This window comes from Phaethon aethereus, assembly GCF_964289735.1.
Source record: "Phaethon aethereus genome assembly, chromosome: 10".
Classification (NCBI taxonomy): domain Eukaryota; kingdom Metazoa; phylum Chordata; class Aves; order Phaethontiformes; family Phaethontidae; genus Phaethon; species Phaethon aethereus.
Window position 1 is genome coordinate 16554102 of NC_138586.1, and position 25153 is coordinate 16579254.

General features: G+C 39.1%; 2 protein-coding genes across 2 annotated transcripts; both read left to right on the forward strand.

Moving 5' to 3' along the window:
* Nucleotides 1-438: 438 nt before the first annotated feature.
* HTATSF1 (HIV-1 Tat specific factor 1) lies at nt 439-11009 on the forward strand (the record flags this gene model as incomplete). The annotated part of the gene is made up of 9 exons (XM_082004197.1): nt 439-612; nt 4480-4684; nt 5003-5050; nt 6132-6286; nt 7335-7502; nt 9138-9233; nt 9746-9835; nt 10334-10471; nt 10728-11009. The coding sequence occupies 9 exons, from the start codon at nt 439-441 to the stop codon at nt 11007-11009; spliced, it is 1356 nt and encodes a 451-aa protein (XP_081860323.1).
* A 9614-nt stretch (nt 11010-20623) lies between these two features.
* On the forward strand, nt 20624-24744 carry VGLL1 (vestigial like family member 1; the record flags this gene model as incomplete). Its single annotated transcript, XM_082003960.1, has 4 exons — nt 20624-20834; nt 21429-21845; nt 23967-24026; nt 24704-24744. 4 exons carry the CDS (start codon nt 20624-20626, stop codon nt 24742-24744), a joined length of 729 nt encoding a protein of 242 aa, XP_081860086.1.
* Nucleotides 24745-25153: the final 409 nt, after the last annotated feature.

Consider the following 25153-nt stretch of genomic DNA (forward strand, 5'->3'; position numbering starts at 1 on the left):
CGTAGCCTCGCTGCGCCACCGCCGTAGGCCTCGACCCGCCCAGAGGCGGGAAAACAAGCCCCACCCCCTGCCGCGAGACCACAAGCGCCCATCCCTCTTCCCAGCCTCCATCCCATTGGCTTCGCCGCCCATCACGTGATCAGCCAGGCTGCGGCTCAGTGGCTACGTCGTGGATGGGGGCGGGAGTGAGAAAAAAAGGCCCGTGCGCGGGCGGGGACCGCTTCCGCTCCTGCGCGTTGCGGGGCCTTGGGACAGTCACCGGACGCGTGAAGCGGAGGGGTCTACGCGCGCCCGCCCGCCGCTCCCGGCTGCGCGTGCCCGCGCGCTCCCCGGCCCCACCGCCGAGAGGGGCGGGGCGAGCGGGCGCCTTAGCGGCGGCGGCACGGGTGCCTAGGCCCGGTGCGGGCGTCTCTCCCCACCCCTGCCGAACAGGCCAGGATGAGCGGTGAGGACGGGAACGAGGAGTTCTACCGGCAGCTGCAGCTCCAGCAGCAGTACGAGGCCGAGCCCGAGGGCGAGGCCGAGGCCGAGGCCGACCCCTTCACCTACGTGGACCCGGCCGATGGGGCCGCCTACGAGTGGGACCGGGAGAAGAAGGCCTGGTTCCCCAAGGTGGGTGCGGGGGGAGCCTCAGCACTCTCTGGGGGCGGGCGGCCGGGCCCGCTCGGTGCCCCCCTGCCCGCTGTGAGGAGCGGCCTCCTCGCCTGGCGGCGGCCCTCTGGTGCGGGAGCCTCGCCGGATGCCGCTCCCTCCTCTCGTACGCCGCCGCGGGGCAGCTCATTCCCTGTGGAATGGCGAAAGTTTTCCCCGAGGAAGGGGGAGAAAGAAGAACAGTTGATGTTGGGTCTCTTTACCACGGAGGTGTCTGACTTGTCTGGGTTCAGCCGAGTAGATATCTGCCGCAAAGCCTCCGTAGCACTGAAACACTTTTTTCTTTACAGGCAAAACCGCGGCAGCTGGCGTTGTCTCCATCTGTGACCTTACCGGCTGCATTCTGCTCTTTTGTTGTGAAGAGCTGTAGGTTGGGTCTTGGCTGTGAATCTGTAGAACTGCTGGGGCCTGGCGTGAAGTCACAGTTATATTTGCAGATCTTAACGAATCGGTACTGCCTTTGACATCTGTAGGTTTCTTTATCACAGTAGGTGTGGTGATCTTTGTCATTCTGTTGGCAGTGAAAAAGTGAACTAGTCTAAAAGGTTTTAGGTGAAAATGGAGTCGTATATTCCTCTATTTTATTATTATCTGAAAACTATGTGTATGTACAGATGTCCTTTCTCCTTCCATCTTGGAAATGCATCTGAAAATTAAGCGTGTTTGGCTTAGAGGCATTCCACAAGATGGAAACATGTCACAGTTTTTCGTCTTGGATTTTTAATTAAATATGTTAGGTATAAAAAATGAACTTCTTGTAATAATGTGGCTCTTCAGTGTGAGAGGGGACATAGATTAATGTGTTGAGCCAATGTACCAATCTGCAAGTGAAATAGTAGTTTTGTTACTGTAATAAATAAGGGCAATTACTTAATTTACAAACATCGGGACATTTTATAGCATATACTTGACAAACGTAATGTGCCAGTTCTTACTTGTAGCTCTGAATTCATTGCAGTTCAGAGAATCTGAGTGAGACTTGAAGCCTGTAGTACCAAGTTTATATGTGTGTAAACCTAGTAAGGTGTCCCTGTAGCAGATGGCTTACAGAGGGGTAAAAACATGTGAAAAATTCAGATGCTCAGAGTGGAGCAGTGGAGAACTGGGTATCCCTGACTCTCTGTGGAGTGCTATATCTAGGATATCTAGGAAGCACAGTAGCTTCTAAAAGGGTTGTTCTTCCCTCTCTCCTTCCCCCCTTCCCCGCTTTCTCACTTTTTTTTTTTTTTTTTTTTTTTTTTTTTAGATTTATCTCTTCTCAGGAGCATTGGTCTTTCTTAAATGCCGTTTGTATCTCAAATTCCCATTTTGGAGAGGAGATAACATTAAGGGTTGGACAGATTATATAGGAACAGCAAAGTTCATTGGTCAGTATGATGTGTAGTAGAAGTTGGTGAAGAGTCCTTGTGAAGTGCTATGTGTACTGGATCACCCAGCTAGCTATTGTAATATCTTAGGTTACTTCATATTCAACAGCATGTTTTATCAAAATAGATTTAAGAGACCACAGGAGCCAGAAGTTGTAGTTCTTTCTGTTCTCCATGAGCAGTAATAAAATTCCTTATCTCTGTTCTCTGAGAAAAGAGTAAAGTATTCTGACTGGTCTAAGTAATCATCATCTACAGACTAGTATTGCACTGTTACTCTACTTTGGGAATAGGGTGTCTGCTGAACAGCTACTAAAGCATGTTTCAAAGCGGTGAAAAAGTTAATGATATTAACTATAAACATTCCTCAGAAAAATCTGGAGATGGTCAAGTATTTAATAAAACCTATTGCAACTTTCTTTAATGATTTTTTTCTTTCAATGGCACTATATTGATGGATACTGACTTTTTATAGTCCTTCACAGACATAGCACAAATTCATCTGCCGTTCTTCATCACTTGCCATGAAAAAATAGACGTTGGATGTCTTCTGTAAGTGTAGGGTATCTGTTCTTCATTTTGTTAATCTATTCCTTTCTATTTTGGTGTGACCAGTAGTTAATTACATGCTAGCATGTTCTGTAGTATTGTATTTCTTTTCCTATAAGCTTAATTCCCCCAAACTGTACAACTCTGTGGGTATGGAGATAGAACTGATCTCTCTCTGATATTTTCCACTGGAACTGGATTGGAGTCCCAAGTCAGAAATTGTGTATTTGTTTTCCATGCAGGCATGGTATGATATAAGTTCCAATTAAAGCTTTTTTCCTTGTGTAAATTCCTTTATGCTTGCAAAAACACGTTTCTAAGATGTAGTAGTTGTAATGGTATATATGGTAGGATGATAGCATATTATAGGGGAAAAAAATTTTTATTGACTGGTAGAGTTTGATAGTCCATGATAGGTAATTTGATAAGAATAAATTTAGCTTTACATGAGAATGTGGTTCCCTCTGAAATTCAAAATAATACTGCTTCAGGAAGGTGGCTAGTTGTTGCAGGTTTAATCACTAATTTTAGGTTCTCTGAGGAAAATTAATAATATTGTTCACCAGAAAGTGGAAAAGCTTCTTAATTCTGTAGATTTCATCAACTGTGAAGCTAAGGATTTGCTAAGGTTGCTAGTGTCAGATGTAATGAACCTGATTAGAACACAGAATCTTCTTCACTAAAGTGGTTCTACCCTTCCTTTCTCTTGACATTGTGTTATGTCATGTCTGTAGGAACAGCCACTTACATTCCTGATCGAGCTGTGTTGCAAATCTTGTTTACTGTAGGAACTATTTCATGCTAAACTTTTAAGTTATATGGGGCTCCACAGCATCTTGCGTTATTCATTACAAGCCTATTACTATCAATTCTGCATTTTTGATTTGTCAAAATAAAAGCTTTGCATTGAAACATCAAGCTTCAAATCACTATGGAAGGTATGAGATTGCATTAGTGTTGACACTTACTACTACCATTGTGCCGCTCTCTTACAATAGCTTAATGACATTAAGTTTTGTTCCCTTTCAAATACAGGTGAAGCAAGTGCAGCACACGTCAGTCAGATAGAATTTTCAAAGGTTAAGGCTCAGCTTTGGGTATAAATAATTTCAGAGTGTGTAACTTCAGACAGTATGTCATAGTGCAGTGATGCTAGCAAAATCAGCTATGATGTGTTGTCTCTTTGCATGTTATTGCTAGTAGCTAGTATTGAAATGTACCTGGCTGGAAATACTGGGTGTAATTTGTAGGGTTTTTTGTTTTGGTCTCTAAAGATAGACATGAGCCAATCTTGTATTTTATCCAAATACAGTCTCTTTCTGGAAAAGAGCAAGCTAATTGTTTATCTATTAGTAGGCTATAAAGTAGAGTGTATAGCCTTATAAAGAATGTGTTAAGATAATGTCTCCATTTAAAGTGCAATATTTATTGTCTATGAACACAAATAGATATAATCTCTGAAAATGTTTCTATGAAAAGGCAGATGCCTGCAAATGTCAGTCATTCATCTGTGGATAAGTTGTTGGCTTACCTTCAGTGTCACTTTATCTCTTCAGTGTGGTCGGGAGCGCTTGGTTTCTGTCCTTCAGGCAAATCCAATTTATGTTGAAAGCAGAAAGCTTTGCTTGAAAAAAGGTACAACTAATGAAATGATTGTGTAAAAACTTTGTGGTGTATGGAATTAGTATGTTAGTCTAGGTCAGGTAATGCCTGAACTGATTGTTTTTGTTGTGCGTATGGCTTTACAAAGATGGTTTAGACCGTTTTAAAATACTGTTATTTCCTATGTTGCCGGATTAGAAAATGACCGTTATCAATGAAGATAATTTCTAAATCACTAACATTAAAACACTTACAAACATAGATTTGTATTCTTTGAAATTTTGGATTAATTTTCCTGATTTCTTTTCAGATAACAGAAGATTTCCTGGCAACATATCATGCCAACTATGGATTCCATGCAGATGATACAGACAGTTCATCTGCTGCTGGCACAGCAACGGAAAGTAAGCAGCCAGTAAGTTCTAAGACGTCAGGAACACAACCATCAGCAAATGAGAAAGGAGCACAACAAACAGATCCAAAACAAAAAGCAGAAAAACGGAAGCTTGAGCCAGGTATGTGACAAAGGGTTTCCCTCTGTGTAGGTTGCAACCTTTATGGTACTGAGTAGAAACTGGCAATTGTTCAGTGTTGTCATGTACAGCAAAGATAGAGGCTGTTCTGAAAATTTCCAGAATGGTTTTAAAATTGTATGCTACTTCATAGGTATCCTCCTAAGTCCATATACAAGGTGGAAAAAAGCAAATTAAGGCGTGCTCAGAGCTTTTCCTGTGGGCAAGCAAAAATTCTTAGATATCTGATGGAATGTGAACATTAGTGTATGCTCCCATGTCTAATATATTGGCATAACTGAATTAAAACCCTGTTTTTAGGATGGTTTCATGTTGAAGAAGACAGAAACACAAATGTTTATGTGACTGGTAAGTAATAGCATTTATTTATCTATTTTGACCTAAAGGTGGTAAAAGAGACTGCTGTTTGTCTCACTGACTTCTTACTTGTTCAGCCTGCCTCTTGCAAGCTACTTAATGTTATGTTCCTGACTGCATAATGTCTTTGTGACCTTTAAATTGCAGATGTAGGAAGGTAATATAAGGAACATATTCCATGCTTTTATCTTTTAAATGTGACATTGTGAGCTGTGTCAGCCAAGTCACTAATATTTTTTTTTTTAGTAAGCAGGAGAAACAATCTTTGCAATATCCTATGGAATAAGATAGAAGAAGTTTATAATAAGATAGTGCATTGACTATACATATCACTGAATGTTTTAATCTTCAGTTCTTCTTTTATTTTCTAAATACATAATTAAATTATTAGATAAGGAGGAAACAGTAAGTAAAAAAAAATGCTGGGAATAGAGTGAGCAAGTAATTGAGAAGCTCAGATAACTATCTGTGCATTTATTATCTTAAGGTGCATTTGGTGGTTCTGAGCAGTCAGAGAAATGCACACATTTGCATTCTTAAAAATTTTCGTATGGAATATTCACTTAATTTTCTCTTCCATTTTCTTTTTTTGCCCTTGTCCTCAATTCAAAGTTCAGACTTTGAAAACTCCATATATTATCAGCTGCTTTTTTTGCTGAATTTGTGGTTGGGGAAAATAGTCATAGTTTCTAGGTTGGGGGTTTTCTTGTCTCCGATCCCTAGAGGTGCAGTGGAACTTAAAACTTGTGCAGGATAGTTATGTTTGTATAGGCCATTGTGTCCACTGCAATGTCAGTGTTGTTTATAGCGCTAAAGCTCTTAGGGTGCACAGAGATGTTGATGTATGTTACACCTATTAACAAGGAAAGGGTTTTCAAAATACTGGTATGAAATAATGTTTAAAAGGTAATAGCAAAAATATGGTCACAAAGGCAGTGGTTTCTTACTGTGTATGTAAAATTTTGTCCTTAAGTTTGATATTTTTCATTTAAAGAAACACTGTGAGATTCCAATGAGATTTAAAAAAAAAAAAATTACATACACAAGCCGTCCGTTTTAATTTATTTTGCAGGTTTACCTCCAGACATTACAAAAGATGAATTTGTACAAGTAATGTCAAAATGTGGTATCATTATGCGTGATCCTCAGACAGAAGAACACAAAATCAAACTTTACAAAGATAAGGAAGGCAATCTTAAAGGAGATGGCCTCTGTTGCTATCTAAAGGTCAGTGGTGCACTGAAATGCAGTTTTCCTTCCCGTTGAAGATACTTGTAGCCACTGCTTCAGAATCACGTTCAGAAGATTCTTGAAAGATCTAAAGTATGACTTAAACATTAGGTGTCTGTTTTAAAAATCTATTCCAGCACTGCCCACTTAACCTGGTTGTGCACCTCATTTGTTTTCTCTTATGAACTCCCAACTTTCCCCTGAAAATGTCCATAATACCTGCTGAACATGTCTCTACATGTTCTTGGCTTGGGTGCCTGTGATTATGGGGTGAAATGGGGGACCTCTTCACCTTTTGCTTCAAAAATATGCCACTGTGTGGCCAAGAATACAGAAATAACAAGATGGGAAGGAACATACTATAGTGCTGTATGTACAGCTTTTAGTTGAGAACTGGTTAGGTTCAGAACTGTTCTTGCATTCTATATTAATCTGTAGAAGTTTAGGCTGCAATATTATTTCCTTCATGTGTTTCACTTGTGAATCATTTGGAAAGTTAGTGCTTGCAAGTGCAATCTGCTTTAATTCTGCAAGAAGCACCAGGTGGCACTAAATCAACTGTCTTGTAGTCTATGCTAGTTTTGTAATTTTAGTGGTTAGGGCTGTTTAGTAGATGAGTATAAAGACAGTTTCCACTCTAAAGGACTTCTAGGAGAACGTTAAAAATTACTTAAGCGCCTCAATGTCTGCTGCTCTTGTAAAAGTGATACAAGCTTTACAGAAAATCAGCCCCCTGAATTATTCTTGCTTTTAAGTTCGTCAGATTGCTTCACCATTGCAGGTTAGTTTTTATGACATATTTGAATGAAATGTATGCAGTTGCTTTTGGGAGCATTAATCTGCTATAACAGTGGTGGAGAAATACTGGGTTTTGATAAAGGAAGTGTTGCCAACTGTGTGTCAAGAGGCTTGGAAGAGATCTGGCATTATGGTTTTCAGTGACAAAGAACTGATTCTTAGCACAATATTCTTAATTAAATGTTGTTGGAATAATTTGACTGTGCCATGTGTTCTAAAGCTTGTGTTCTGTTTTGTCTTCAAATAGAGAGAATCGGTTCAACTTGCATTGAGACTTCTGGATGAGGCAGAAATTAGAGGCTATAAATTACATGTTGAAGTTGCAAAGTTTCAACTGAAGGGGGAGTATGATGCAAGCAAAAAGAAGAAAAAATGTAAAGACTACAAGAAGAAGTTATCTCAGCAGCAGAAGTTTGTATTTTTTATTTCACTAAAACATTGCTTGAATTTTAAGTACTATTAGGAAGGTGCTGCTTGCTTTCAAGTGCAATGCTAAGAGTTATGCAAAAATTGAAGTTTTATCTGACAGTGAAATAGCTTAAATGATACACTTTTGGAGGGAAGGAACAACTAAATTAAATGTTGACGTGGTAACTTCTTTGTGATTGACACAGTAAAATAATACATAGGGAACCAAGGTCCTTTCAGTTATAGAAGAAAATATTACAACTCTGGGGAGATAAAAAGATTTTTTTCTCTGTGTGTGAGAATGTGCAAGCCCTGTCACCATATCTAGGCTTACTTTTGTTAAGGTAATAACACTCTGGCTGTCCACATATTGTTTGTACCGTACTTAACTCTTGCCCTTTGCAACGAACAGCTAACTTCCATAGGAGCAAATATTAAAATGTCTCTGCAGATGTCCCCAGGCCCCTCCCTCTCTGGTATAAGATATGCTATTTCTGTATTTGTACCTAGATTCATTGCTTTTGTCGCTTAAATTTTTTTTTTTTTTTTTGCCTTTTGGAACCAAGATGATGTGGATTAAAGAAGAAAAAAGTTTAGGTATATAGGACTCTTAATATTTTTATGAAAGCAGCATTCCACTAAACATTTTAAATAGTAATGCAAAAGTATTTTGCCATAGTTAAAAGGAACAAAGTCTACTTGATATCTTACCAAGTAAAAATAAAAGCAGCTTGAAATGTATCTGCCTCAGAGATGCATTGCCAGTCCTTGCTATAGGAAGTCTTCAGGGTGGAGAGAGAAGTATGACAATAATGAACTTCCATTTGACAGCAGTTTGTGTGAATAAACTTACTTCAGTTGGTGTTCCTTTTGACTTGAACATAATTTACTTGCTACTAACTTCATTAGGAATCCAGGTTTTCTTCAGCTGAAGTAACAGATACAAGAAGGAACTTAAACAAGATTCCCCCCCAGTATAAGATTTTGAGATTTAGAACTGTAAGTGAATGTGTCCTTTTTTTGTAATAGGATATGAAGTAGGCATTTCTACCAGAAGCAACATTTTTTGTGAGAAGGCAAGGTCATAGAACATATGCCCTGAGTATGTTGATAGCTTGAGGCAGTGGCTCTGTATGCTGTGGAACAAAATACATCTTGGCGCAATGCCTGTGTAAGACTCAAGGTGTTACTGCATGTTTGTTTAAATAAAAGCAGTTAAATTTTACCAAAGGGAATAGTGGATCTCCTTTTTTACAAAATAAGTTAGGAAAAAATGGTATAATACTGACATTTTTATTTTACTTGGTAGCAGCTGTTTCCTGTATCTGAGGTGATATTAGAAAAGAATTTAAGATTATTTTTTCAGTGTTTAAGAAAGTGCTATGATTCTTAAGATAATTTATAGTCCCTCTGTGAACATAGAAGTATCTTAAAACCTCAGCTGCTTTGTAGAAGTGGCAAAACTGGATGTTGATTGCATTTTTCAGAAGAGTAGCTTAAGTCTTTCTGTCAAAATACATGTTTTAGTTGATTTAGTATTGCAAGAGATGCCAAATTAATGATTTTTTTTCAACAAATACTTGTAGAAACTGAAGAGAGGCGCAACAATATCTTCTTACTGTTGCTTCATTTCATTAGACAGCTGGATTGGAGACCTGAGAAGAAAGATGGCGCAACTCGAATGCGACATGAACGCATCGTTATTATCAGGAATATGTTTCACCCAAAGGACTTTGAGGTAGGAAGATGCAGTTTGCTAATGTAGATTGTGCTGTTACAGTTAACATTGTCTGAACTTTCTGCTATAAGAATTTTAGCAAAATTCTAGGCAAATGAGAACAAAATTAAACTTACTGTTTGCACAGGGTTTTCTTCTTGTGCCAAGCATCTGTTTAAAAAAAAATTTCCAAAATATTTCCAAAAAGCAAGACAAAGATACACACAGTGAAAAAGGCCTATTTAAAAAATATGTATCCTGACGATATTCCTTCTTGAGATGGAAAGAGGACTAGAGTTAACTGTGTTTAGAATAAGGAAGCCAGCACAAAAGCCTTATTAATAAAGTAGCATTTATTAAATTCAAATAAGGACTGTCTGCCAACTCCCAAGTGGCTTTGAAAATGCAGCATAACAACACTTAATTGAGGAACTTTTAATAGATTGGCAGATGTGTTCCATTGGTGACTGAGCAAAAATAAAGTTGAAAAGTAAGTGCTTCTGTCTGATCTGATCTGTGTGATTACATTGCAGGAGGATCCCTTGGTGCTAAATGAGATCAGAGAAGATCTCCGGACAGAATGTGAAAAGTTTGGTCAAGTAAAGAAGGTTCTCATATTTGATGTAGGTATTTTTTACAGGTTGTGTTGGCAGAATTGATGAAATGTTTAAATGTGCAAAACTTTTAGGATTCTTTAAGTATCAGTGGAACGTTTACTTGGTTTTGTGTGTTTATTTCATAGAAACTTGACCTAGTCTTCCACTATTTAAAAATTACCTATTTTAGAAATTAATTTCTAAGTATCTATCTACTTTAACCTGTGCAAAGGCTGAATCTAACTCTTCCCAACAACTTGAATAGGTCACAAGTTTAAAAATCTATAGATACATTTATTTGTAGCTAAACTAGCCAAAACATTGTTTTCTGTGTTCAGAAAGTCTGTTATGTGTACCAATAGAACAAATGTGTAAAGTTGCAAATTGATTTTTTTCAAACATGATTGTGTATGATCAGGACGCAGCTATATCCTGATGGATTTTTTTTGTAAGACAATCTAAAAGATCTTGGAATAAATACACTACTCAGAAAACCGTTAAATGAATTGTTGTTTCTCCTTACAGCGACACCCTGATGGCGTGGCTTCTGTGTCATTTAAAGAAGCAACAGAAGCTGATCTGTGCAAGCTAACTCTAAATGGAAGGTGGTTTGGTGGCCGTCAGCTCAGTGCTGAAACATGGGATGGTGTAACGGATTATCAGGTAGCCTTTCATGGTCCTGTTTAATCAAATATTTCATGATATTTCAATATATTTTCATTATATTTCATCTCGTGTTGGAGATGTCAGTTTAGGGGATTAGCCACTGGATGTACAGATCATTAGTTCTCAGTCAACAGGGCCTACTGAAGTCTTGAGATACTACTGCAATATAAATGTTTGTGTCATTTTATCTGTGTAAATACTCATTTTTACAGGTATGACTTTGTAATGATGCATATAAACATATCTTTAATAGGTGGAGGAGACTGCAAGAGAAAGGGAAGAAAGGCTCAAGGTGTGGGGATCGTTTTTAGAGGATCCTGATGCAAAGGAGCAGCAACCTACGTCTGATTCAGATTCTGCAACAAGTAGTGTGAAACAGCCTGAAGACAGACAACCTTCAAAAGTTAATGACCCATCTAAGGATGTAAATGATGAAGCCCATAAGAGGGAGAATAATGGTGAGGGCATTAATGAAGATGGTGCTCCATCTACAGACAGCAGCCTTGCAGGCAGTGATGTTGAAGCTGATACATAACATCTTTAATGCTTTCTGAAAGCATGATTTTTAGGGTGATGTTTGAGTTTATCCCTTTCTTCAGGGTGACTGCAGACAATGTTCATATGAATATACGCATATTAGAATGTCATCAACTGTGTGCTTTGAAGTTTTCATTAAAAGCAGTATTTAATGAGATTCTAAAAGTTTGTATTAATTGGCTGTTCAGGTAAAGTAACTCAAGTTGCCAAGAATGCAGTAAAACTCATGAGACTTCTTTTGTTCTAACTATGCTTGTCAGTGTTTCATTATGTAAGTGTGAAATATGTTTGAACCCTTAAGTTTATGTAACTATATGTAACTTAAGTAATGCAAAGCTATTACAAGGTTGTGGATTTTACTGTTAATTTTCCTGTACCCCATGGAATTCAGTATCTCATCCTTAAAAATGATTCTTGTCCTGAGTACTTTGGATCATTTTGTGGAACAGATGCTGTAATACGTATAGGGTGAATGCATTGGATATGTTGCTATGCATTAAGTAGCAAATGATAAGAGTAGTACCAAGTCGCAAACTTAGAGGAAGTAGAAAACAAACAAGGCTGCCGTAGCCAACTTAAGGCAAACTGAGTCAAGATGGATTATTAAATCACAGCATTCAGTAAATTATTTTTTTTCTTCCTCTGTTTAGATCTTCTGTTGATGCTTAGATCTTCTGTTGAGGCTGGAATTATGTCAAGGAGACTAGAAATGCATGAGCACACACATTCTAGGCCATAATGAAATAAGACTGATCTTTAAACTTGTGGTCTGTATGTAGTAGGTATGCAAAATAGGCTTTTGATTGATGTGTTGTCTTTGTTTTAGTTTTTGCTTTAATACTAGAGTAAAGGTTTTCGTTGAACTAGGTTAGATGATGAGTGTGAGTTCGCTTTGACATTTGAGTTTAGCCTTATGTGTTCTTCAGAGTGGAGAGGTTTTCCCATATTTCATAAAATTTAAAGGCTTTTGGCAACTTGAACTACAGTTTGTTGTGCAAAAGTTAGAATACTTGAAAATACTCTTTCAAATAATATTCTTTTATATGAAAAAAGCAAATACTAGCCCTCTTAGAAATATTTCCAAAAGCAAGGATTTAGAAGACATTCTAATGTTACGTATCTTAAGTGGCAGGCTTTCAAAAATAACTTTGGGGGACACTTTTTGAGCATAGTTGTTCTTAATTTAGAATCCCATTACGTTAATACCTAAGGATAGAAGACTACAGATTTAAGCAGTAAACAATTAAAAGGTTGGTGCTAAATTCATAGCACACTGTTCATATGGATGGTCGCTAGTGCACATTTGTAAGGACGATCTTTTGAATTTTTTTAATTCATATTGGATTGCAAGAAACCATAGATGCTAATTCTTATCTTTCCAAATACTCTGAAAATTGGTATCTTCAAACTTTGTGCTCTGAGATTACCATCTTTATTTTTTCCAGAAGTCTGTATGGTACTCTTAAGTTTGTTTTGTTGTGGGGTTTTTTTAATATGTAATTGATATGTATGGGTAGCTATGCCAACCAGAGCATCTAAGTTAACATTTGCCACTGTGGTTATAAATGATATTTTTTCGTGACAAAATACCTGATCTTACAACACTTGAATTCAGGGTTAAAAGACTGAGGGCTCATTATAAGCTGGCAAGAAAAATTGCCAATTTTGAGTTGCATTGTAAAAAAGAGCTGTAAATCTGGCCAGCTAAGAAAGACCATTTTCTCATCTTTACAAGTGTGCGAAATGTATGTTTCAGCAAAACAGGTGTTTGAACAGTTCAGGGAATCTGAAATACTGCCTGGTGTGTAGCTGCACATAGTGGCATATTCAGATTACATCTCTGGGTTGCGTTGGTTTTGCCTTAGTTATTTTTATTGGTAATAAGCACCACGGACCTTTGAGGGCTGAAGGTTTTGGCATGAAGAGTGTAATTTATTGTGGTGGGTATTGCTTTCAGTGCTCCTTTTTTTTTCTTCCAGCTTCTAGACACCAGCCTTTAGATCTGTTAGACTATTGTGTTTTGTTAGCCTTTTTTTTTTTTTTTTGAGAAAGTCTAGTCATATAACACTCTACACAGTTAAATCACGTGTTTTACAGTGGAATTGCAACTGATATAGGGAAACTATTGACGGATGTATAAATACTGTACAGTTCTATGAAGCCTTATCATGATATCAGATGTAAAAAATAAGGTTAGTGTTAGTGTTTGAAAAAAGACTTTGAAAAGTAAAGAATCATTATGTGTGCAGTAACCTTCCTCTCTCCAATTGATGTACAGATTTGATTGGCTTGCTTCAAAAATGAAACGTGATGTTAGTCTTTTCACCTTTTCCTCTAGACTTCACACTGAAGTAGAGCACCGACAAAGACTGAGACCAAATGCTTTACTGGATTTCCTATTAACTAGGATTCTTCAAAAAATAAAAGCTGTTTTTTTCCATGCAAATACATTGTTCTGAAGTGTGGCATTACACTCAAACTGATATTTTCCTTTTGCCTACCTCTGCTATTCCCCCGTAAAATGTAAAAATATATTTTTATAAACTATTCATCGAGTTATTGAGGCATTTAATAGTCTATGGAGAGGTTAATGCAGCTGTGACTTTCTTTTCAGCGGATTTTCATTGAGACCAAATTCTGTTGATGTTTTCCTTTTTTAAATGATGGACACTTTTATAAATTAATCTGAACATAAATTAAATTTTTCACAAAAGTTAAAATTACTATTTTGAAGTACGATTATGAAAATCTTGTAGTATAGAGCAGTAATGTTTAATACCAAATGTTAACAAATCTGAAGCTGAACGAGCCAAGTTGCTTTTTAAACTTACTTTTTTTTCTGAGCAGCATCATAAATAAATTAGTAAGAAGTTAAAACCCCAATGCAATTTTCACTATATTTCTAATTAAAAGCGCTTTCTAATGACTTGTCTTGCTCATTAGAAGTGACAAAATCAAACTTTTTGTTCAGTTTCTAATTTTTCTTAGGTTCCATTCCAGTGTTCCAGTATACTGCATGTTCCTTCATTCCTAGGCTTTTGGTGAGAAGTTAATTTTAAGAAAAGCTGTCTCCTTCCCTCTGTATATTAGGAAAACAATAACTAGCAGCAGGTTGAAACAATTTGCGGATAATCATTGTTGCTCAGGTTTGAACTAGAGAAATAGCTGTTTCTGCTAACTGGCACAGCTTAGCAAAATGGATGTGAAGCCACTTAAATATAACAGCAGGGAAAGAGTATTAACTGATACTTCAGCATAATTCGGCATAGATAATCTCTTACTTCACCATGCAATAGAAAATCAGTTGCTTAGCTTCACAATATACTGGTAGTTTGCTTTACAAACAAATGCTATTTAGTGGTTTGCTGGCAAAGTGATTGTACGAAGTTGAAGTACTCATCAGAGCTTACATGGTTGGAGGAGCATGGCCAAGGTAGACATCTGGAAACAGAGCCCTAAAAGAAAAGGCACATAAGTTGTAGAAGGTTCTCGAATGTTCATATACAGCTGTAAAGAGAGAATTAGTTTCATTTTGCATCAAAATGTTTATCTGTTTCTCCTGCTGACTTTTTTTAATTACTTTTTTTAATTGAATTTCAGTCCCTCATACAACTTACATTTTGTATAAGGATTGCAATTCACTTAAAATTGTTAGTATGTTAAATGCAGTGCATTTTAGCTAAAACATGTCCTAGACATTATTCAGTTAAGGTTAATCTATTTACAATTACAAATACTTAGCTTAATTCACTTAAGAAAAGTTAAAGGTATTGGATGCTTCATAGAAATCCGAACTTGCCTTTGAATTTTCCAGTAAAATCGATATCCATACCCTGTATTCTTGAACTGTATAACCTTACCAAATTTAAAAAAAAAGTGCCCGTACCTATAGATTTTAATTGGATTTTAAATTCTTACTTTATTTCTGAATTTGAGGAAACATACTGCAGTATGATAAATGAATTATGTAAGTTGTGTACTTGTGTTGATTTGACTTTGTGTACTTTAGTGCTTATTATACAAGGCTTGAAGTCTTACTGTCAGGATACTCTAAAAGTTCTGTAAAATATTTATAGAATTATAAGGTCTTTTGCAGCAAATTGTTTTTTTGCTCATTCTGTAATATGAAAGTATATTGTTAGATTAAACTTTTCAGTAAGTTGACGTGGAATTTTTCTGACAGGTTATTTTCTTTCAGTAAGTTAAATTGATAATTTTCATTTATTCTTTAGGAAACCAACATATAAAAAAAACCCATATTTGAGTAATATCTAGACCTGTGGCAGCATCTGAGAATCCCTTGATTTCTCTTCAATTTTGTTTCTTAAAGGGGTTGTGTTTTATACTACCTTTTTAATAAACAAACTCCTGAACAAAACAAGTCTTTTCTGATTAGTTTTGAGATAATGTATTTGTCTTTTTTTCCTCAGTAAAAGGTACCATAGCACTTGGTGCAGAGTGACTTCCATTTAGAAATCATATGTGTTAACATGTCAGAGCTTTCCAGCTGGAGTTCGGTAGACATGCTGCGAGAGCTGTAAGTGTCTGCAGCGGGACATGGTATTCGTTCCCTCTGTGGGTTTTGTCTGAGACTTCATTCTGGCTTGGTGTGTTAATGGACCTTGTGTGATGAAAGGAGCAGGAGGAATGACTGCAGACACCATAGGTATAACTGAGATGGGGGGTGGTTTGTTAAGAACAATCAGAATTCAATTTTTATTCTCAGAAATGAAGGTATTTTTAAATATTGCTGGGGGGTGGGGGGGTGTTAAAGCTTAACATTTTGACTACTTAAAAAGCACTGGAAATCAGTTGTTTCAATTTCTATCCTACAGAGGAACAGGGATGATAATCCCATTTTCACCCAAGCAGTTCTTTGAGGTGTTCACCTAGAATCCTTAAACCGATGCTGTCTAACAGCCTTACGAGTGCTTTGGCTGCGAACCTAAGAGGAAATTCCTGAATGAGGTCTTGAAAAGCTTTAGCAGAAGAAATCTGTGATATATGAAACAGTTTAGAAAAGGGGGTCAAAGGACAAATGATTGAGATGTTGAGGGCTCTTGCTCTACTATAGAGTAGAATCCAGTCTGTCTCACGATGAAAATATGTTCATGCAAAGAGAGTGTCAATAAAAGACTAAGCACCATCCCAGGAAATCTCACAGCCTGGTAGTTAAGTTGTTCTGGGAGGTGGCAGAGCGTGGATTCATACGTATTTAGGCAGAAGGAGTTGGATTGTGCTCTCATACTTTCTGACTGGGTGAGTAAACAAACTCTTAAACTACTGAATAAAAGACATAATGTCACCATTTTGGTGACTAGTTCCCCAGTGTGTTTTTCCAGCTGAGACTGGAAAAATTGATGTTGATTTCAGCATTTCTGGAATGGCTGCAATTTGGTAGTTTTGGTTAACTTGCTACAAAAAAACCCCAAACTTCAAACTATCTGTTTCTTGGTACAGCCCTTACAGAACAAGAATGATATTTTTATTTTCTGAAGATTTCTCTAGTCATTTAATCAGATCCAGCAAAGAAGAGAGAGAAAATTGGTTATCCATCTTATCTGGGATGGAGACAGGTGATCGTTTCCTTCTTGCAAACGATTGTACTCACGTGCTTAATGCTGAATATGCTATAACCTGGCATAGGAAGTCCTTTCTGACCCTGGCCAAGTTTAGTTCTCTGCTGTAACTTGTTTATCATCTTACTCTAAACTCTTCCGAAGTCCAGATGCTGTCATCTTTATTGTGTACACATTGTCATAAAAAAAAAAAAGCAAACCTACTTACAATCCTATTTTCCTCATTCCTGAAACCTCCTAACCCGGTTGACTTGTTGGAGTGCATTTCATGCATTCTTAGCAGATAGGCTGAAGGAAACGCCTAGTTCACTTGCAGCTAGAGGCTAGAAAGCATGTAGGGAGTTCATGAACGTTGCTTGTCTCCTCCTGCAGTCACTGCGGAGTGCACATAGCCTGCCGGGGGAAGGCTCCCAAACTGCTGGACACAGCATGACCGTCTTGTATCTGGAAAATCTTACTGGTGTGACACCACTCGCGACAGTGCGTTAAGGTAGGAGAATTCAATGGTAATTTCAACTTATGTTTCCTGACTTTTCCAGACGTTCCCTTATTTGAAAGATACTTGATGAAAGAGATTGCCTGCTCGTTAAATTATTGCTTTCCACTTGGCAAGTGGAAATTTTTAAAGTTTTATTTAGTTTTAAAAAATGGTTTGGGGCTACATGAAATAGAGAACAGAGTTCCCTGTCTGATGCTACAGTGATGGGAAATTAATAGCACTAGCAAGGGTGGGGAATGTGAAAAATAGTGTAAAGTATTGTCACTTGTGGTGAGCAGTCAACAACCATGTCTCTTAAGCCTGTGTCTACCACGCATCCTTTTCCACCTGATGGACAAATAACTTGGAAAATTACGTGTGCTCTTTTACCATAATTAACCCATTCTGAGAGTTGTTTGGGGTGAGCTGAGTCTGTTTCATCCTGAGCTCCACTTCTACTACATTTTGACAACAGTTTGTGGCAGACACAACTCGGAAGGATTTCTGCCTTTTTTTGCAGACTTCCTGATGGAAGATGGAAGAATGGGAAATTCAGGTAATGAAGACCACAGTGCTTCACATCTAAGTCCTGACTCTTGGGACATTAGATTCCTCATGTGCATATGATCACTGAGAGGACTGAGATACAACCTAGGTTGTATCCAGCCTTCTTATGACTACTTGCTGGAAAGCACATAGAGGTTTTTAAGGGAAATGAGAAAAAATAGGTAAATGACTATCCTTTTTTTTAAAAAAAAAAAAAGTATTATTTTTCTAGCATTGTAACTACTGTGGTCATAATTCATGCAAGCGGAACAGCTGCCACACACCAATAAATGGTGCTAAAGGAGCTTACAATTAACGTCACGAGCAAATTAAGCATGTTAATAAAGTGGTACAAAGACACAATGGCTGGCTTGAACTGAGTGGGGAACAGGAAAAATAGACCTCTGGGCCAGAGCTAATGCTTTTTAAATTGTATGTTGATGTGTAGTGGTGGAGCAGTGTAGGAAGAGCTGGTTTGCCGCTTGCTGTTGCGATGGCCTGATATAGTCCTTTCTCAGGCCATATGGTCACTGATGACTTTGCCAAGCTTTTGCCGCTTGGGTTGGAATTTTCAATGGCAAGCGTTGGCCTCCAGCTGAGCAACCAGAAAGTTTCTTAACCTAAACAGTGGGTTGCTTTCTAAAACAAGACTGGGAAAAAATAATGTCTCTTTCTGTGCTTGAAGTTCTTCCAGTTGTTTGGCTGGGTTGTGCTAATCCTGCTCCCCTCGTGGGCCTTGGGAAGGTGCCTGTAAATCGGGGGGAAGGCTTTTTGGTTTATGTTTCCTGTGTTTGGGAAAGTTTAGTCAGTTTTAAAGTTCTGAAAGATTGTCTTCTGAATCAGACAACTGTTACAGAGTATCCCCTTGCATTTCCTAACTGGTGACCAACCTGTATGTGTCCCATCCCCACCACTGTGTTTAGGTGCACCAGAGGCTGGAGCTTGAGAGAGGATGCAAGAAGGGCAAAGCAATAGAAATCCTAAGATGAGGACTGAGGAACTCTTGAGTTTGGACATAAACTGGTAATTGATGACAAGGAATTAGGGCTAGTTCCCCCGTGAAGGGGGGAGAACTGAACAGAGAATATGAGGGGAGGTAAAGGTAACAAGCGAAACAGACATAGAACCAAATTATAAAAATGGACAAGAAGTTCATAGATGAAGGCTTAAGCATAAAAAGGTGGATAAATTACAGCTAGATAACATTAATCCTCATATTTCTTAATGTCTGAATACGTGGCTTTGCAGCCTGAGCAGTCTTTTCACGTGTAAGAAATACTGAGGGACCATTTGGAGGCAGCCTTTGCAGATACTTCAGAATACCCCTTGAGACACAGATCAGTGCAACGTTTATTAGGAAGCTTGTGAAGATTGGGGGCTTTATGATTAGAAAAGAAATCAGATAAATGTATTGGAATAGGTTAAGCCAGGGTTAGTTGGATGGAAACACAAATCTAATTATTCATTAGGTTTTGCATGATACAACTGGCTATCGGCCAAAGGTTTCCCCGGTGTCTGAAAAATAACAGCCTTCTTTTTGTTACCAAGGTAAATCAATTATGCTATGGAGTGTGATGAGCTGACAATGAGGCTGGAAAATTGAATAGGAACAGCAGGCATTTCTCACTGCATTCATAGCCTGAGCATTGCTAAATATGATTTTGATTACAGCAGAACGTATGAGCTCTGGTTATAGAACTAGCTCCCCTGCGGCCAGAAACTGCACAAATGCATAAAAACGATGCTCCTCCAGGGCAAGCAGTGACGTTCCTTGTCCTACTCTTACCATATCTGGCAGCAGAGATTTTTAAGGAGAACAAAAAGGAGTCATATAGTTTTCTGTTGACTTCCTGCAAACTATTTTAGATTAATTCCTGCTTTAAATCTGTAACTTCTGGTTGAGCTACAGTGTGTATTTTAGCAGTCTTGCTACCAAAGTTTTAAGCAGCTGGCAGACCCACCATGTTCCTAGGTAAGTTATTGCAAAGAAGAAAGGGGTTTTGTTTTTTGTGTGTGTGTTAGTGTTTTTTTTTAAACTTGAATTTGCCATAACTTGAGTTTCCAATAATTAAATCTGAGTCTCTTTTTCTAACAGGTGAGGCAACTAATTACTCTCAGAAGTCTTTTCCTTGTGGAGGTCTGTGCTGACAGTGATCAAGGTACTTCAAACTTTACCTTATCTAAAGTTGTTATTATTATTTTAATCTCCAATGAGTATTTTTTTTTCTTCTTTAATGTTTTTTTCACTCTGTCGGTATGTTTTTTGACCAATGCAAAACCCCAAATTGGGCAAAGCATTTTGATAAGTTCACCCTGAACTTCATCCAGGGCTAATGCCACCTCTGAATTATTTGTCTAAGTGCTTCAGTTCTTCCAGCACAGTTCCATCCTCAGGGCGTATTTGCACAGTACTAGGTCCTAAGCCCAGGATTATAAAGCTGGATGAAGGCAGGGTGAGAAATGACAGCTGGTGCATAGATGTGCCCATTTTCTTCTTCGATAGAGCCAATGCTATGGCATTGACAGGTAACTCGTACAAGATTGGTATCCACCAGGCCCTCTGCATCTCTGAGCCATTCACTGCTTTCAAGATGCAGTATCCCTTACTAAGGTTGCATGTTGTACAGTTCTATCAAACTTATTGCTCACCTGCAAAAGATACTGCATTGAATGAGTTAAAGACTAATTGGACTCAATTTATCTGATTGGAGAGAATGCACTCCCATCACAATTCTGAAAAATGTAGTACGTACTTATTGAAAGGCTTCTCCTTTTGTTTTATACTTAAAGTATTTCATGTTAGAAGCATATAATAAGAAAATCAGTAAAGAAAAGGTGCATGGAAGAAGCAGAAACCCCGATAACGAATCTAATCTCACTAGTAACAGTTCTTCTGGCCCTACCAGTTTCAGGAGGAAGATGGGCTCACCACTGACTGTGCACTTTAAGTTGAATAGTAATTCTTTGACCTGTCTGGTTTTTTTTGGCAGGGGCTGTTGGTTATTGAAAATGGAAGAAACAAGGAAGCTCTCTCCAAAGCTGTGTAAAAGCAAAGAAGCTGTGAAAACAGAATGGGGATCTCAGAGTGTTGTATTTACGTATTTCCAGGGGGATATTAACAGTGTCGTAGATGAACATTTTTCTAGAGCTCTAAGCAATGCCAAGAACCCACAAGACCTGAGCACAAAGCACAAGGGCGAGACTGTTGTCCTGAAGAATGGTGAGCCACTTTCCATGAGTGAGCGTGGTGTTAGATGGGGGTGACTAACTTTCACCAAGGAATTTAAGATGCAGCGTGCTTAAATTTGGAACTGTGCGCAAACAGAAAGCAAGAAAGTCACGCTTGCAAAGCCCTGGATTATGTAGCTGGGACTTCCTGGGTAAATCCCTGTGCTTGCTGGGGCGCTTCCCGGTCTCTCCCTGGGCCTGTTGGCAGGACCAGGTCCTCATTTTCCATCCAAGAGTCTCCATCACTGTCAGATGCATTAAGTGCGTTATGACTTAATTTGTTGTCTTTGCAAAAATATATTTGTCTAAGCTTGCAATTGTTAAAAAACTAGCCTATGCTAGTGGCCTGTAAGAAAATGCATGTAGTATTTATTTGAAAATATTGGTGGTGGTGGTTTAGTCTGCTTTTAGTATGAATTTGTGGTTGATTTTTAAGATAAGCAGCACTAAAGTGAATATATAGCTCTCTGTAAAAATGAATGTACAATCCACCTGGTAGCGTGCCCTTAGAAGTCCATTGGAATTTGCCTTGGGAAAAAGTAAGAATTGATGAGACTTCAGATGCTTTCTTTCTCTTTTTAAGTAGATAGCATGTCTCCCCATCAGTGGAATTTCTCTTCACATTGCTCCAAACCATATCCGTCATCTTCTGCAACAAGCATGTCAAATTCTGGTCTGAATTTTTCTGCTGCTGGTATGGCATGCCAATACCAGCCATCAGCTCTGCGGAGTCATCCAACTCAGCCTGCAGATTTATGGCCCTTCCCTTCGATCGGGACTCCCAATCTTACCAGTTCGGTATATCATCATGCCTTGCCTGACCTGCATGTGGTAGATGAACCGATCTCTGACAGGAAATACGGTTCTCTTCTTGGTCTTCTGCAACAGGAAAGGTGCCTAGCCTCCATGCAAGAATGTACCATGAAGCAACACTCAAGTTCTGCCTGTATGACTGGACCTGCTAGGTTACAAAATATAAGTCAAAGTTCAGCTCCTGGGGGAGGTAAGGAAATACTTACTATCACTTTATTCTTTGATGGCATCTCTGTAAAGAGACAAAACAATACAGTCTGTTCCTAGGGTTCTCAAATTGGAGCTGTCTTCAGCCCAGCTCATAGAAATCTTTTTCAGTAGATAACCCAATGCTGTGGTGCTATGGTAGATGGGATTCATTAGCTATATAGTATGGCTTAATCAAAAAATATGCGTTGCCCACTTGCACAATATTTTACCTCTGGCTTACATCAGGGAGATATTTAAAGTGAATATAAACATTATTTACAGCGCTATCAGGATCCCTACCTTACAGGTAGCTGGTACGGTGCGTACCAGAAGCTCCCGTATTATGAGCAGGAAGGAGTGGCCTGGTAAGGGCCCTGGGCAACCTGTGCAGGGCGTTGGGGATATTCTGAACACAGAATGTGAAACTGCAGCCCTTACCGGAAAGGCCAGGGATTTCACTCCCTCCCCAGTCTCTGTCTGTAGCTGGAAGGATTAGGGTGAAGGGGCTGGCGGGCCGGCCTCGCCTCATCTCCAGCTAATTGCTGCCTGCCACGAAGCACTGCTGCCCTGCCTGTCAAAGGCTGCGATTGCTCCCTGCAGGAGATTTCCTAGAGCTAATGCAATTCATGCAGGAGCAATGATTGTTGCTTATGTATTTTTAACAATTAGTAGGAACCCCATTCCTATCTACTGCCAGCACACAGAAGAAAGATGTCTGGTGGCTGAAGTCCGATTCCCGGGAGCTAATGTCCCCACAGCAGCTAGGACTGCTGGATAAATTGCTCCCGTGTGAGTAATTTCAGCCTTTGAGAAGCTCTCTGGGGTCAGGCGTCCTGGCCAGAGCCCTGGTGCCCTGTTAGGGTAGGGCCTGCATTGCTGCTCCTGGGCGTTACCCAAGGCGGTCAGCTTGGCACGAGTCTCCAAGAAAAAGGGTTGTGAAACTGTTTAGGGCGTCTGCTGGAAAAATGCAGTGCCTCCTACCTGGTGCTTCTAGATAAAACCAACCAGGCATGTGAAGAAGCCATCCTGAGTCTTAGGTTTTGAAAATAGAGCGGCATGAAATACCTACTGGTTACCCAAGTTTCTAATCTCCATTGGCAGGAATTTGGCAGAACATGGGCTAAAACTACCGTTTATATCTGCAGGCAGTCTTATCCACAGTTCCTCTTTCGAGGCTACGCCGAAGCTATGTTGTTATGAGGACCCCAACTGTATGTGTTTTGCTAACTTACTCCTGCTAGAGTGTCTAATGCCTGTCGGTGTCTGTGCAGGGCAAAGGGAGAGTCTGTGTGTCTTCAGCTGGAAGACAAACTTTCTGCTCGTGGTACATAGATAGATTTAGCTGAGACTGTATGTGTATGTTGCACAGGCACGCACCCTAGACCTTTTGCAGCTAGTAAATGACGCCCTAATTACTTTAAAGACACTGTCTGGACTTCTAGGATTTAATTTAAGAGCAAAGTTAGGTGCCCTCTTCCCCCAAGGGGGCAACTGAGCCTATATCAAGGCTTGGGAGCCCAAGGAACTGACTCCTCCGAAAAAGGAGGAGTTTCGTGAAACTAGCCTTGGGATCAAAAAAAGGGAAGCAGTGCTAACAACAGTGGACTTTCAAAATTTCAGAAAGAAAATGAGTGGGGAAAAATTGAAAAGGAAATCAAACAGCTCTATGTTCCCCAACTGTTGCAAATCAAAGCCTTTTCTTTCAGGTCATTTACAGGGCCTTTTTGAATATTTGGGGAGCTCCATAACATGACATGTATAATGCCATATATGTGCTTATCAAGCAGCCCAAAAGAACAGAGAAGAAATGGCTGGCCCGTGTTCACAGGGAGTCTTTGGCAAGTCCCTAGGATGCATGCATCTAGTCTGGCTGTGGGAGTCCCTGTTTCTTGGCTCTATCTGTTAAATATACTTCTTGTTGGGCTGTGTCATGTTTAAGAACAGCTGATATTTATATTTATGGAAGTGTAGATTTCTGTGCCAGACAGCACAGAGCTCCCCAGCACCTGTGATATAGGCTGGGCTGCAAAAGCACAAGGTTTCTTTAGGAACTACTGACTACTTTTAGCTCTGTGTTGAATCTCTGCTCATCTCCAATATTAATTTTTTTTTTTTTTTTAAGAGAGGAAAGCAAGCTCTTATCAAAGCTCAGAAAATCCCAGTGTAAGCCATGCCACTGCAGGTGAGTAATGAAACCAGCAGGTTTGGAACAAACCAGTGCTCATCTATGAAGGATAGCTGCCTTGCTTATGCATGCAGAATTAAAGATGCTTCCTTGCTTGCTTCCAGACTGTATTTCAAAAGCTTGTTTTTCCCCCAGATAGATGTACCACCTCCCATAACTACATTAACAGAGAAGAGGGAAAACATTCTATTCAAATGAGATATATGATTTTCTAATTCCATCCACGTTAGTTTTTGTGGTTATACCAGCCTGCCACTTCAGAGTGCCTATTTTGCACTGTCTGTCCAAGTTTCAGATCCCAGAAAGATAGGACACCCCTTGCTTTGTATCTCAAGCACCCAGCTTCAGGCTGAGGTCCCTCTTGGACCTGTGTGCTAGCATTACTGCATTTTTCACCAACAAACCCACCACACTGCTAGGAGAGTTGTTCTAAGAAACTATTCCCAAAGCATTCAGGCTTCCATACTTTTATTAGTCTCTCGAGACCGTGTCATACCCTGATGTTGGTTCTTTGATGTGCAATATTTTGTCGATGCTTCGGGTCATTCTGGTTATTCTAGTAAGGGCCCTCTTGCATCAGAGAGGACCAAAAGGTGCAATTTTGTTTGCACAACATCCGAAGAGATTGCATGGACTATGCTGTTTGACTGTCCTGATACTGCTGTGTCTTTCAGGTATTCAGATTCATGACAGGAGAAGAGATTTGTACTTTTAGCAACTCGATGTTTCTACTTTTATTCTGAAAGAGGAAGTTCTTGCTGTGGACTTTTATTATTTGCAACTGTGAATCAAGAAGAACTGCAGCTTTTCTGTGCTTTTTGTCTCAGTTGGAAAAATACATGTACTATTTACTATTTGGGGAATGAAGAATAATCTTCTTCTATTCAGTAAACAACTTCTAATAGCTGTGGTATTAAACCTGACAGTATGTTTATTGTGAAGAAATATTGTCTACTTAAGGCTTTTCATGTAGCCCTCTCCAAAAGGACTCTTAGCGCTTTCTAATCTTTCTGTGTTTATTCATTTACCATCTCTTGATAAGAAGCACAATTCTTACCAGTGCAGTTAATAACTGATAACTGCAGGGATGCAGTTAGCATAAATTCAGTGCTGCAGCTTCTTAT